The following is a 12,040-nucleotide window of genomic DNA, read 5'->3' as shown; positions in this document are numbered from 1 at the left end:
GTTTTCATTCGCGGACCAATGGCAGCCTGGCCCCGGCGCCACGTGACCCCCTTTGTGGCCGCGGGCGCGGACCGGGCCGCGCAGGGCCGCGGAGGGGGCGGCGGGGCCGGCCCCGCCGCTCTTGGCCCGAACCCCCGGGGTTTCACGCCGAGGGGGGTGCAGATCTGGATCCCGCTGTCTGGACTCTGGAACATTTCGCGTTGCCCCTTTCCTGCGTTCTCTTGGCTATTTTTATTTGCACCTTATTTATTTTTGCTCTTAAATCCGACTGATAGGACAAGGTAAAATTGATAACAGAAAGTTTATTCAAGAATTGTTCAACAGACAACCCTTAAGCAAGGAAATAAAATAACTACTGTAAGAACAAAGAAAGGTCTCCAAAGAGGAGGGGTGAGGTGGGAGGGAGGGATTAGCTATAGTTCTTCTAATTCAGGACTATACAATTACAGTCGGGTTCTGCTCTCATGCCTCCAGTAGAACTAATTACATTATTCATAAGTACGAAGGTAACATAAAACTACTGGTCTTTCTAAATTACAATAACTAAAATAAGCTTGTACAATGACAAGGAAACACAATGTCCTTTTATAACAAGTAAATACTAAAAAAGTACAATTTGATTCTTTTTTCCTCATATAAATACATAATATTGGGGATAAATAATACAAAAAAAGGAAAATATTTTAAACTGGCTATAACCAATAAATATATATGAATGTTCACCAGAACACACACCTATTGAAGGACATCTCGACTGAGTTGGACGAACGTCCTTCAAAGTTGTTTTTATACCCATTATATGTAAACTCTAAGTGCAACAAAGATGTCCAGACAAGAAAGCATTAGCAAATACTAGAGATCCATTCACTTCTGCTTCGATTGGAGGACATTCCATTTGTTCAAATATACCCTGTTTTCACGTAAGGTCAAGAGAAGAGGAGGAAAGAAGCGTAGGACTTCTAAGTCTTAAGATTGCTTTTCTGTTAACGAGCCCTAAGAAAAATACCCCCAAAACAAAAAACTCTGGCATAGTTGAACAGAGACTTCATGTCATCAGGGGCAAAGGTGGGAAAATATTCAGACCTGTCAACTCTTTCTTCCTCTCTTTGGACTGCTGTTATTGTTGATGGGGTTTTTTTAGGCATTTCAAAAACTTGTTTCCCAAACCTTTTGCAATTCTTAGACCTCTCTTATTCTAATCTTTTAAAATTATTATTGTTTTTGAGAGGGGAGGCAGGGGCCGGAGGGGAAGAGCGTGAATTACACGCATTGGCAGGTATGTATATTTGCAGTTTATGTGGGGACTTGTGGGAAGTTGCTCAGCGAGAAAAGGTTGCCCTTCCTCTGAAGGCTGGAATGGAAAGCATGAGGTTCCTCTTGAGAAGGAGTTGGAGAGGAGGGTAGTTTTCTTGTGAATCTCTTTTGATTGCATATGTATACACATGTGCATGTTTACATAGATGCAGAGACACCAACTGTAAAGACGGCTGGCTGACTATTCTCCTTTCCAGCGTCCGAGAATGATGAGTGATGACCTGTACTTGGTTTGGAAATGAAGGATGTTGCTGCTAAAAATCTGCTAGATTCTCACAAAACTACCCCAAACCCATTTCAGAAGCATTTGTGTTGAAACACAGGAGGTATATCTCTTCAGAGAGAGAGCTGTTCTTGGCAGTAAATACTGAAATAGTTGGAAATTGTGCCTAAGAAAACCCAGAAATAAGAATAGCAAGCACAGCAACCTGGTAGAAATTGCCCTGTCAAGGAAAGAAAGAAAATAGCTCAACACAAATGTTCCTGAAGCCGATCCTGCCCTCTTCCCCTCTCCCATGCCCCATGGCAAGGTCCCATCTGCTTTGCCTGAGCCTGTCCCTGCTCCCTATCACAGGTGGGTCAGCTTGGGCGCCTCTTGGATTCTGCCCTGAGAAGAAGCGTGGTGCGTGGAAAGGTCTGTGTAGGTGGGGCGGGTCTCGCATGGTCCGTGGTGCTGGCTCGGGGGCATCTGCGGAGGCCCGTTGTAGTCCATGTTGGCAGCCTGGTGATGTGGCAGGTGATTGAGGCCATAAAGGGACGGGCCAGAGGTGGGCATAGAATCCACATAGTTACCTCCAACATAGACGGGGCTTCCCTGCATACTGGGAGTCCCGTAGGCCACCCCGTTCCCTTGTAAGACGTGGGGGTCGTACTCGGGGGCCGTGTTGGCGTATTTCTGTTGGGAGGGGCAGCCTTTGATGGGGTTTTGGTAGTTAGTTGACATGGCATAGGCATTTTGGTGGGGTTTATTGAAGGAAGGCGGCGAGGGGGCATCATAGTTACTGCTCATGGTGTGCAAGGCGTTCATAAACCCAGCGGAGGATTGCATGGGCTGGGGGGGGCTGCCGGTGGGGGAAGGCCCTCCAGAGGAAGACCCCATGCCTTTTGACTTCTGATCTTTCTTATACTTCATCCTCCTGTTCTGGAACCAGATCTTGATCTGCCTCTCGCTGAGGTTCAGCAGGTTGGCCATCTCCACACGGCGGGGCCTGCACAGGTAGCGGTTGAAGTGGAACTCCTTCTCCAGTTCCACCAGCTGAGCGCTGGTATAGGCTGTGCGGGCTCTCTTGGAGGCCGAGGAGCCTGGAGGGCTTTTCTCGCCGGTGCAGGTTTCTGCTGGCCGCAAAATGAAATAAAAGATAATTACTTACATGCAGAAATTGAATGCATCATTTCTTAATAAATCCTGGAACAGGCACAAGAGTTCGACCCCCCCTTTCCCTCACCCTTTTGCATTAGCCTGCACTCCATAATCATGTCATTTATTAAGAGTTCTGTTCTCCAAAGCTGCCCCTGGTTTATGAAAATTTGATCATGTCATGTAGAAAAGGATTCCAGGGCCATTTATTTAGGAGTCGATTATTTCCAACAGATAATTTTGAGAAAATAATATTTGGCAGGGGGGCAGTCACTGCAAAGCCAATTAATGCTAACACGGGTCAGTGTTGGGAGGCATTTTGTTTGCCAAGGTACAAATGCACACATCCCCCCTTATGTGTGTCTTGTGTTTGTGTAAGGCAAATATTTGCATGTACATTGTTAAACACCAAATTGCATTTGTACCTACCTTTTTGTGAGATATAACAGATAAATTATATTAATGTAGAGTGAAGTGTGTGCCGCAAAGTTTATACGAACGTATTTGTCAGAACAGTGATATTTCCATACTGATTTTTTTCCTGATTGCGTTAGAGATGTGTGTGTATGCATGCAAGAATATCCATGTGTTTATGCATATGCTCTATACATGCATGCATACACTCAGGGAGCACCACGTTTACCGCTGTGTCTGGAGGCAGGGAGGTGGGAAGAGAACAAGCACTCCGCTTCAGCATCGCTAGACTGAGCAGTGGGTGCATGTTTCCATGTATCTGTATCTACACAGTCAGACATCGGCTGTGTACAACCGCCTAGTTGTATTTCCCTGTGGTGCTCTAGGTATTTTTAAAATAAACCAAGTGTGTGCAGTCAGTGCTGCAAAATGGGCCAAGGCTCACTCAGCCTGGCCGGGGCATGCGGCTGGCAGTCTTGGGATCGTGCCCAGCACCAGGATCCTTGCTAGATCCTTGCTGCATCCTCTCCTTTCCCTCCAAACAAGACCACTCCGGCTGGTGGCTTTGTTACCTCGCTGTTTAGGAAAGTGGAGGGTTAGAAAAGCAGAACAGTGTACCTGTGCTAGGGGAGCTGTTTTTCTGTTTGGAGTTTTGCCTCGATTCTTTCATCCAGGGGAAAATCTGCTTGGTGAGACTGGCGTTAGCGCTGAGGTTGGCTTTGCTGGGGGCAGTTTTACTAGCCCCCGACTGGTTATTGCTGTTGCTACTGGTGCTGTTGGTGGCAGGGTTTGGGGGCGGTGAGACTGGGGGAGGCGGATGGTGCTCCTGGGGCAAACTTGGACGCATGCAGCTCCCGTTCAGGTCTTTATTTTTTGCGTGCGGGGTTGCGTTGCCAAGAGACTGGAGGGAGCAGGCGGACCTCTGGTAGTCGTTCTCCACGTGAGAGGCTGGCTGGAAGGGCTGCTGGGGACCTTCGTAGCCAAACCCATTGGCACTCCCGTAGGAGTAACCCCCAAAGAGTGTGGAGCTGTCGTAGTACGTTGTCTTCTGCATCTCTGTGACTCCCCAAAATGATTTTTCCAGCTACCAGGGTCTTGACACCCCTATGGCAGAACATTGGCACCCCAAGGCCACGTGACAGGCCGTTTCCAGCTGTCTATTGGAAGCTGACCTGAAAGGTTAGGAGAAAACACACAATAATAGTACCCAGCCTATGAATCCATCTTGGGGCCTGAAAGGCCCATGACATGAATAGGGTCCCGCAGAACAGGGCGAACAGATGCTTTGAGCAGATTTTGTCCTGTGTGCAGCCTAAGGAGGCTCAACAAATGTTACAGTGCAAAAGTGTTGGGCTGATTTTGGGGGGTAGTTTTCCTGGTTGGTTGGTTGCACCTTTTTTTCCCTTAGAGAATAGCACCCAGGATGTAACTACACACGTGCTCTATAAGTACATGTGGTTTCATCTGTATACATCTATTTATTTCTATATTCATCTATATACATGTATACACACCCCCATGCATACACATATACTCCCATATAAATGTGTGTGTGTGTGTATGCATGTAGCTGTGTGTGTTGTGTGCATGTATACACATCTATGTCCAGATAGCACACACATTAACTTAAATATGAGAATACAGAATGGATAATTGCTAGCCACAAGCCTGAAAGGAATGATCTTGCTTTCTTACCCCTGACCTATTCAAATCAGCCATTCACACGCATAAAAACCAGCAAGACGCTATATCATCAGAAATTAAAAGTCTGCTAAATTTATTGTAGGGCCTCTGTCCAATTAACCTGCAAACAGCAAATAGTCAATATGTTTTATCCAGGTAACGGTGTCCTGACACAGTTGGCTCGATTTAGTCTTTACACAGGGACTCACAAAGTCTTTGGAATTCAGTGCAAATATTTTAAGCAGATTTAAGCAGGGGCATGAATCCAAGAATGTGCTTCCTTTGGCCTGTTTGTTAGACTCTCCCTCTCACTCTGGTAGCACAGGTTGTATTTAGAAAACATACCCCTTCATTGCCTGCACTGCTTTGTACTCATCAGTCTTGAATCTGGAACTACCGGTGGCAAGATGTGATTCCAAAAACAATTTAATTGCTGGGTTTGTTTTTTTTTTTCTTGAAAAACAAACACGTCACTAGGCCATTTGGTCCTAACTTTCTGCCCCTTTAATTTTTCATCGTTCCTCCCTCCCTCAGTCCAAGCTCAAAAAGTCTAAAAACCCAGTCCAAAGCCTCAAATTACAAAAGGAAACCTTCCTTTTTTCTTTCTCTCTCTGGCCTTTTTATTTTTCTTTATCTCTTTCTTTCTCTTTCTTTTCTCAAAACATAAACTGTCTCTCCCATAAAGACAGAGTAGAAATACCTTTCAGTAGATATATGAAAACTATCTTGACCTGAAAATAATTTGATGTGTGAGGATCAATCAGGCAGCAAACATATTTTAAAGAGGCAGCGACTTCTCTCTGCAGCTCAGAGTTTGCGAGGAGCCACTGTGCATTTTGTTTTGAAATTGATATCCACTGTATATTTAATTGTATCTATTGTATATTTAATTTTATCTGGGCTCTTTCATTCTCTAAAATAAAATAAAATAAACTCTGTGGAGATAAAGTCTAATGCGGTATTTCTAAGTACCAGGGTTTAACAGAAGCCATAGCTCGACAATAAATAGTATCTTTTTTTCCCTTCCCTGACTGCTGTGTTCTTATGTCATGTCATATGAAACCTCTGTATACTTCTAACACAGTCTCAGACAACGTGTCCACGAAGGGACCGCTTTGCTTTTTTACACTGATTAAATCCTTTATGCATTCCCAAATCTGTATTGTATCTTCCACGGAGATGTGTTATTGTCTACAGAGAGGATGGTATCCTTGCTGGGAGTTATTCTCATTTGGTTTCCTCCCCATGATAAACATGTCTTATTAGAAAGTAGACTCCACTACCCGAGCCGAGAAGCTGTGAATTAATTAACAAACAGCAGCGCCTTTATTATGAATAGGTTTGCTGAAAATATCTATGAGGGCAGAGGTGGGAATTTCTCCAAGGCCTTCCTGTCTGGCATAGGTTTCTTAAAAAAAACAAAACCAAAACCAAAACACAAACCAAACCAGAACCGAGCAGAGAGGCTCAGCTAAAGCAGCTAAAAATAACAGTGAGGATTTTTTTTTTTAATGTCCATAAAATAAATTTACAATCCCCTTCGCCCAAAAGCTTGCTCGCTTGTGGCTTCCACAGAAGATTTGCTTTGTACCTCATCTCTCAGTGCCTCACAAATGCCGCTCATTTATCTTCGCCGAGGACGGCCGCAATCCTAATTATTTACTCCAAGGAATTGTTTAAAAAAAAAAAATCTCAGGCAGAATAATAAATATTCGATTATCTCCTGTTCCAATTAAACCCGGGCAGGATCCGCGCTGGCTGTTACATCACGCTCCAAGTTTCACTTTGTGAGCGGTAACATTTAACCACAAACTCTTTGCCTGCAACTTTTGAGTGCGAGGATTTAGAGACATTTAAAAAAAAAAAATTTAAAAACCCCAACAAAACCGGGGGAAGGTGCGAGAGGGAAAAAGGGCTGCAGGGAGGAGGATACTCGGCGGAAAAAAAAATAATCAGGCAGTCGGGGGAAAAAGAGAAAAGAAATCTAGCAGAGGTTTTCTCCTGTAAAGCCATCCCCTCCATGTTGGAAATCCTAAATTCACAACCTGACTGTGTTTATGAAGAAGAGCAGCGCCTTTCCCCTCCCCCTGCCCCCTCCTAAGGTATATTTCCCAGAGCCAGCGAAAACAGGCATCGTCCCGCTTTTAATTTAAATTATTATTAATAATAAATATTCTAAACATGCCCTTAACAATAGGTCGGCTGCTCAGAAAGAGCTCAAATCCCAGCGACTGCCTTTGCGGTGGATATGCCTGGAAAATAGAGACACATTCCTAAAATTTCCCTCTTCCCTCCCCCCACAACCGAGCTTCACCCCAACCAGAACTCCCCAGTTGTAAAGCAGGGGGGAAAAAAAGGGCCCTGGGTGAGGGCTGCAAGAGAGTCTCTGCGTGGAAGGAAGCTTAAAGCTTGTGAACTCTTCTTGAACCGAGATTGGAGTCATATGGTCATAAATCATTGGGACATATACTCCGCCATTCACAAAGTGATAGCCTATTTGAGTCCGGCTTACCTTAGTCTCTGACGAGCAAAGCACAGGCAGACATAATATATTTTCACATCCAGCATCCACGCAATCAATAAGCAAGGAATGACCCCCTTCCTTTAAAAACGTTAAAGGAATATACGAGAGAGAGGGGGGGAAAAATCCAGCATATACATGTATATATGTATAAAAAAAAAAAGCCAAAACAGAGGGGGAGGGGGCTCAGCCAGTGGAGCTTTCGGTTACGGCAGCTCAAATTGTCTCTCTGTCTCCGTTTGGGAAGAGGGAAAAAAAAAAAAAAATCAAGATGCTTTCCAGCTTCCAAGATGTGCAGAAAAGCTGAGGGCTTTGAATGGCCAAACCCTGAGATTCTAGTTGCCCTATGGACGGGTACGCGCTGCTCACTGATAACAATGGCCTCTGCTTTACCACAGCAAAGGGGAAGAAGGGAAAGGAGAAGGGAAAAAAAAAAAAGAAAGAAAGAAAAGCTGAACACAACACCCCCCCCCCCTTTAACTATGCAATGCTTGGCTGGGATTAAAATAATAACGAAAAGAATCCAGGCTACGGGGAGGGGGGTGGGCGAGGGGGGGGGAATAAAGCGGAGGGGATATTTAAAAATAAAGATTTGGTTCGGATTGCCGGGCAAAGCCAACGAGCCTCCCAAACAGCGTCACTAGTGAAAAATTATGCTAATTGCAGACTGGGTGGACAGAGGCCTAGGCAGGAAGATAGCAAAGCTTGCCTTTGATTCACGTGTTTAACAATTAGGTGTCAATTTATGCTAATAAACCGTTTCAACATAGTCACAGTCATGTCCCCCCCCTTCCGCGGCGCGCTCGGTCGCTGACGCTTCCCCGGCCCTTCGGTTGCGCTTGACTCCGCGCAGCCCCCCCCAACCTACACCCCATCTTGGGGAGGCCGGGGGGGGGGCCGGGAGCCGCCGCCCCCGCTGTTTGCAAGGGGCTAGAGGTGGAGGGGAGCCGGGGGCGGGGGGGGGACCTCTTGCAACTCCGCAACCTCGAGTAACTTCTGCGTTAAGTTTGTGCGTCCCAGTGTCTGGGGGCTCCCCTCGGCTTCCGCCGCGGAGTAGGAGCGGGGTTGGGGGGGCCGTGGGGGTGTTCAGGGCGCAAATCACCCCCGGGGGAGGCCAAGGCAGCGAGGTGTTGAGCAATAAAGATGATTATTATTGCTATTATTAATAACGCCGTTATTGCTGTGCCAGGCGCTGCTCCTGTCGCCACGGGAGATTTATGCTTTTCCCCGCTCCCACACGGCTGTCGAAAGCAGAAAGTCGCCAAGATGCGTTTTGGGCAAAGTCCGTGACGAGGAGGGGCTGGCGAGTGGGAGGAAGGCAGGGCGAGGAATTTAGGTGTCTGCACTTTTTTTTCTTTTTTTTTTAAAGTGCAACTTTTGTTTCACATCGCAATTATCTTCCCTCTTTTAATTCTGGCACTCCCTCCTTTGGGTTAAATGCTGACGAGGGGGAAATTTAAGTTTAGCAGAGCAAGAAAAAGAGGGACCACAAAGGCTCTCTGGACTTCGCTGGGAAGGTACGACCCGTCGCGGGGTTTGCATCGCCTTTTTTTTTTTTTTTTTTTTTTTTTTGGGTGCACCTTTAGGCTGGTAACTCTGGAAAGAATAAGAAGGGTGTCCAAGTAAACATTTGATTTTTGAGAGGACTTACTCTGGGTTGGACAGCCAAGCTTTTCTAGGTGATGGATAAAGTCTTATCCCAAGGACTACGGTGTTTCCAGCTATTGTTCTGGCTGCAGCGTTCGGATCCCAGACGTGAGGGTTTCGACCAGGGGACACCATTATTGCGACTCCCCCCCCCCCCCATCTGACTTTTTATGAACTGCTCCAGCATAAATCTACTGCTACAAGATAGTTCCTATTTTGGAGCCCCGGCGTTGAAATTCCACGGAAGGAAAGAGATAAAAACCAGTCATGGACTATTTAAAGACTTCTCTGTAGGTGAAGTACTCTATAGGTTTCTGATATGGATCACCACTGACTTATTTGGAGTACCTAGGCAATCAGAAGTACCTCGGATTCTGCAAGTAACTCCTCTGAAGTGCAAAATTTGGTTTTAACCTTAACTGGCAGCCGGAAGAAAAAAAACCTAAACTGTTAAGAAGGTCGTTGCACGTTTATATGTTGAGCTCCTGTAAGTAGGTTTTTTTTTAGGTTGCCTGTGTATTGCCATCTTTGCCTTGGTTGCAGCTTATTTTTCTTTAAAATGTAACTCCCTCGCACTCGTCACGAAATCAGCAGCAAATGTTGCAATCTGCCTGGGTTTCCCTTCAAAGGGAGTACAGGAAATATCTCCCATTTAAAACACTCCCTCAAAGTTACGGCCATAAATCACAAAGTTTAAAGACAAGCCAGTAGCAAAATGAAAATACTCAGCTGAAATCCAGGGCAGCCGTGCTTATTCTGGGGTTGGTGAAGGGGGGAGGAAAAAAGTCACGTTGGGTGACTTTAGAGAAGGAATGGCTTCCACGCCTGATGCAGAGGGAGGTACGGAGACACACAGAGACAGGGGACCAGGTAGGATATTCGGCAAAACTCACCAATTCTCGGATGTCTGGTCCAGCAAATATGAAGCAGCGGTGGACTTTGAGAAAGGAGAAGAACTGGGAGGGGAAAGGGGAGAAAAAAAAAAAAGTATGAAACTTCGGTCAGAAAAGCGTGGACAAGGGAATTCATCATAGGGAGAAACCTTGGGGTGGAAATGGGAGAAGATAGACTCTAATGAACAAAAGCCCCAGCATTTCCCATCCGAGCCACCGCAGCCTTTCCAGGGTCTGCACCCCTCTCCCTCCATCGGTAACCCACTATTCCCATCGGCGGCGGTGGACACCAGGTTTATTTCTGTAAATCTGATGCAATCCCCTGTCTCCACGGCGTTTCCTTCCACCTTCTCCCGTGGGCATCCCCCGGCGAGGGAAACGCTTCGCCCGTTCGCGTATTCGCGTTAGTGATGGAAACGGTTTGGCGTGAACCGTGGGCGGTTTCTCCGCGGCTGGTGGTGAACTCTGAATGTGATTTTAAACAGATGTATATCGGGAAGGGTTTTGGTTAAATTCTGGTGGTAATTTCAGAAATAAATGCGTTTAAGAGATTAAATACACGCAGTTCATTAGCTCTAGGTTCAACAACGGGATAACAGTCGGGAAAACAGGAGGCCGTTTTCCTGAAAGGCAGAAAAGCCTTAAGGATTCAGAATATGATTTTTCGTGTTTCTCCAGCGTGGTCAGAAGATCGTCACGAAGGGTGGGGAGAGAGGACGGAGATGCTTTATAGTGTACGAGGACATCATTCACACAGCAGTGATTTGATATCAGAATTAACGGTATCGAGCCGTAAGCATTTTTAAAGCCACACCGAGATTTATCACCACAACTTTGGCACGAAGGACTCGGAAAGAGAGAAAGAAGGGGAGAAAGAAAAAGCAATCTCATTTAAAAATATTTTCGTTTTGGGAAACATTCAGTCGCTTTAATAATCCTGTTTCCGTTCTGTATGTTGATGTTATTAATCTCAAATAAAAATGTCCCCCTCACACCCCTACTCTGCTCGTGACAACATCCCCGAGTCCATAAATCACCCGCGGATGCTTCGTGACCTTCTCTAGTCGACGGCCTATAGCTGGATTTTTTATTAGTATTATTATTACATGGGCGCACACTTTAATACACAGCTTTGGCAATATTCCACTTACATCACAGCCTTCCCCGGTTAACTGGGGCTTTTCAGTTCCCTCTGCAGAGTACGCACAGAGATTTGTAAAGAGGAAAGGACGTGGGAGAAAAAAAAAAAAAAAAAAAGACAAGAAAACACACTTTCTGCACTGTGAGCTCAGCAAATGCTGACTCTCGGCAAGTTCCTCCCACGCCGGGCCCGAGGAGGAAGGGGAGAAGTGGGCAGCCCGAGAGGAGGTGGAGAAAAAGAGGGAAAACCGCGTTTATTCGGAGTGGATGCAGAAGGGAGGAGGGGAAAAGAGAATCAAGCAAACAGCCAAAAAGAAGCTGCCATAAATAACGGCTCCAGCAAGGAGGGCGGGGGGGGTGTGTTTGTTTTTCTTTGTTTTTAATGTATTCCCTTGCAGTGCAGGCAGAAGAGGGTTGTTCTTTGTTTTGATTTGGGTGTTGTTTTTTTTTTCTCTGTTTGGTTTGCATTAATTTTTCTCTTAGAGGTGGTGCGGGTCCAGCCCGGCCCTTGCTCGCCCCGCTCCTGCCGATGGGCTCATGCCCCCCGGGGCAGGGCGGGGGGCTGCTCACCCTCCCGGGGAGCTACTCACCCTCTCGGGGGGCTGCTCACCCTCCCATGGCCTTTTTTTTTTTAATCTAAAGAGAAGCAATTCGGGTTTTCCCGCTCCACAAACAGAACGCCCGTGGGAGGGGAGAGCTCCGAGGAGGAGGAGAGAGTTATGGAGGGTCCAGGACCTCCTGAAACCCCGAACAGAAGCCAGCCCGGATAAGAAATCAAACTGAAACTGCGCGAGCAGTGGGTTTTGCCTTGACAGATTAGACCTTTTTCTCCCCCTGACCTTTGCTGAGAAGAGCAATAACTCACCAGGTTAATAATCAATCAGCGGAAGTGCTTTGGAATTGTCTCCAAAAAATTGTCTCAAAAGAAAAAAAAATATCCCAAAACAAAACAAAAACAACCGGGCGGGGACACGACTCCCAGGCTCCTGCCGGGGCCGGGTCCTCCTGACCCCCGCAGCATCCCTCTCCCGTGGGTCCACCAGTCGCCAAAAGCCTCCCCTCGCCCCAGCG

General features: G+C 46.4%; 1 protein-coding gene across 2 annotated transcripts; it reads right to left on the bottom strand.

Moving 5' to 3' along the window:
- Nucleotides 1-1,726: 1,726 nt before the first annotated feature.
- On the bottom strand, nucleotides 1,727-4,139 carry HOXB3 (homeobox B3; the record flags this gene model as incomplete). 2 transcript variants are annotated; one of them, XM_082010627.1, is made up of 2 exons in its annotated part: nucleotides 1,727-2,649; nucleotides 3,704-4,139. In XM_082010627.1, the coding sequence occupies 2 exons, from the start codon at nucleotides 4,137-4,139 to the stop codon at nucleotides 1,883-1,885; spliced, it is 1,203 nt and encodes a 400-aa protein (XP_081866753.1). In that variant the 3' UTR covers nucleotides 1,727-1,882. The 2 variants fall into 2 exon arrangements, with proteins under 2 accessions (XP_081866753.1, XP_081866754.1); XM_082010628.1 differs by having other exon boundaries at nucleotides 1,727-2,646.
- Between the last annotated feature and the right edge of the window lie 7,901 nt (nucleotides 4,140-12,040).

This window comes from Phaethon aethereus (assembly GCF_964289735.1).
Source record: "Phaethon aethereus genome assembly, chromosome: 25".
NCBI classification, from domain to species: Eukaryota; Metazoa; Chordata; class Aves; order Phaethontiformes; family Phaethontidae; genus Phaethon; species Phaethon aethereus.
Note: the sequence above shows the minus strand (reverse complement) of the source record. Positions and strands in the feature narration are given on the sequence as shown.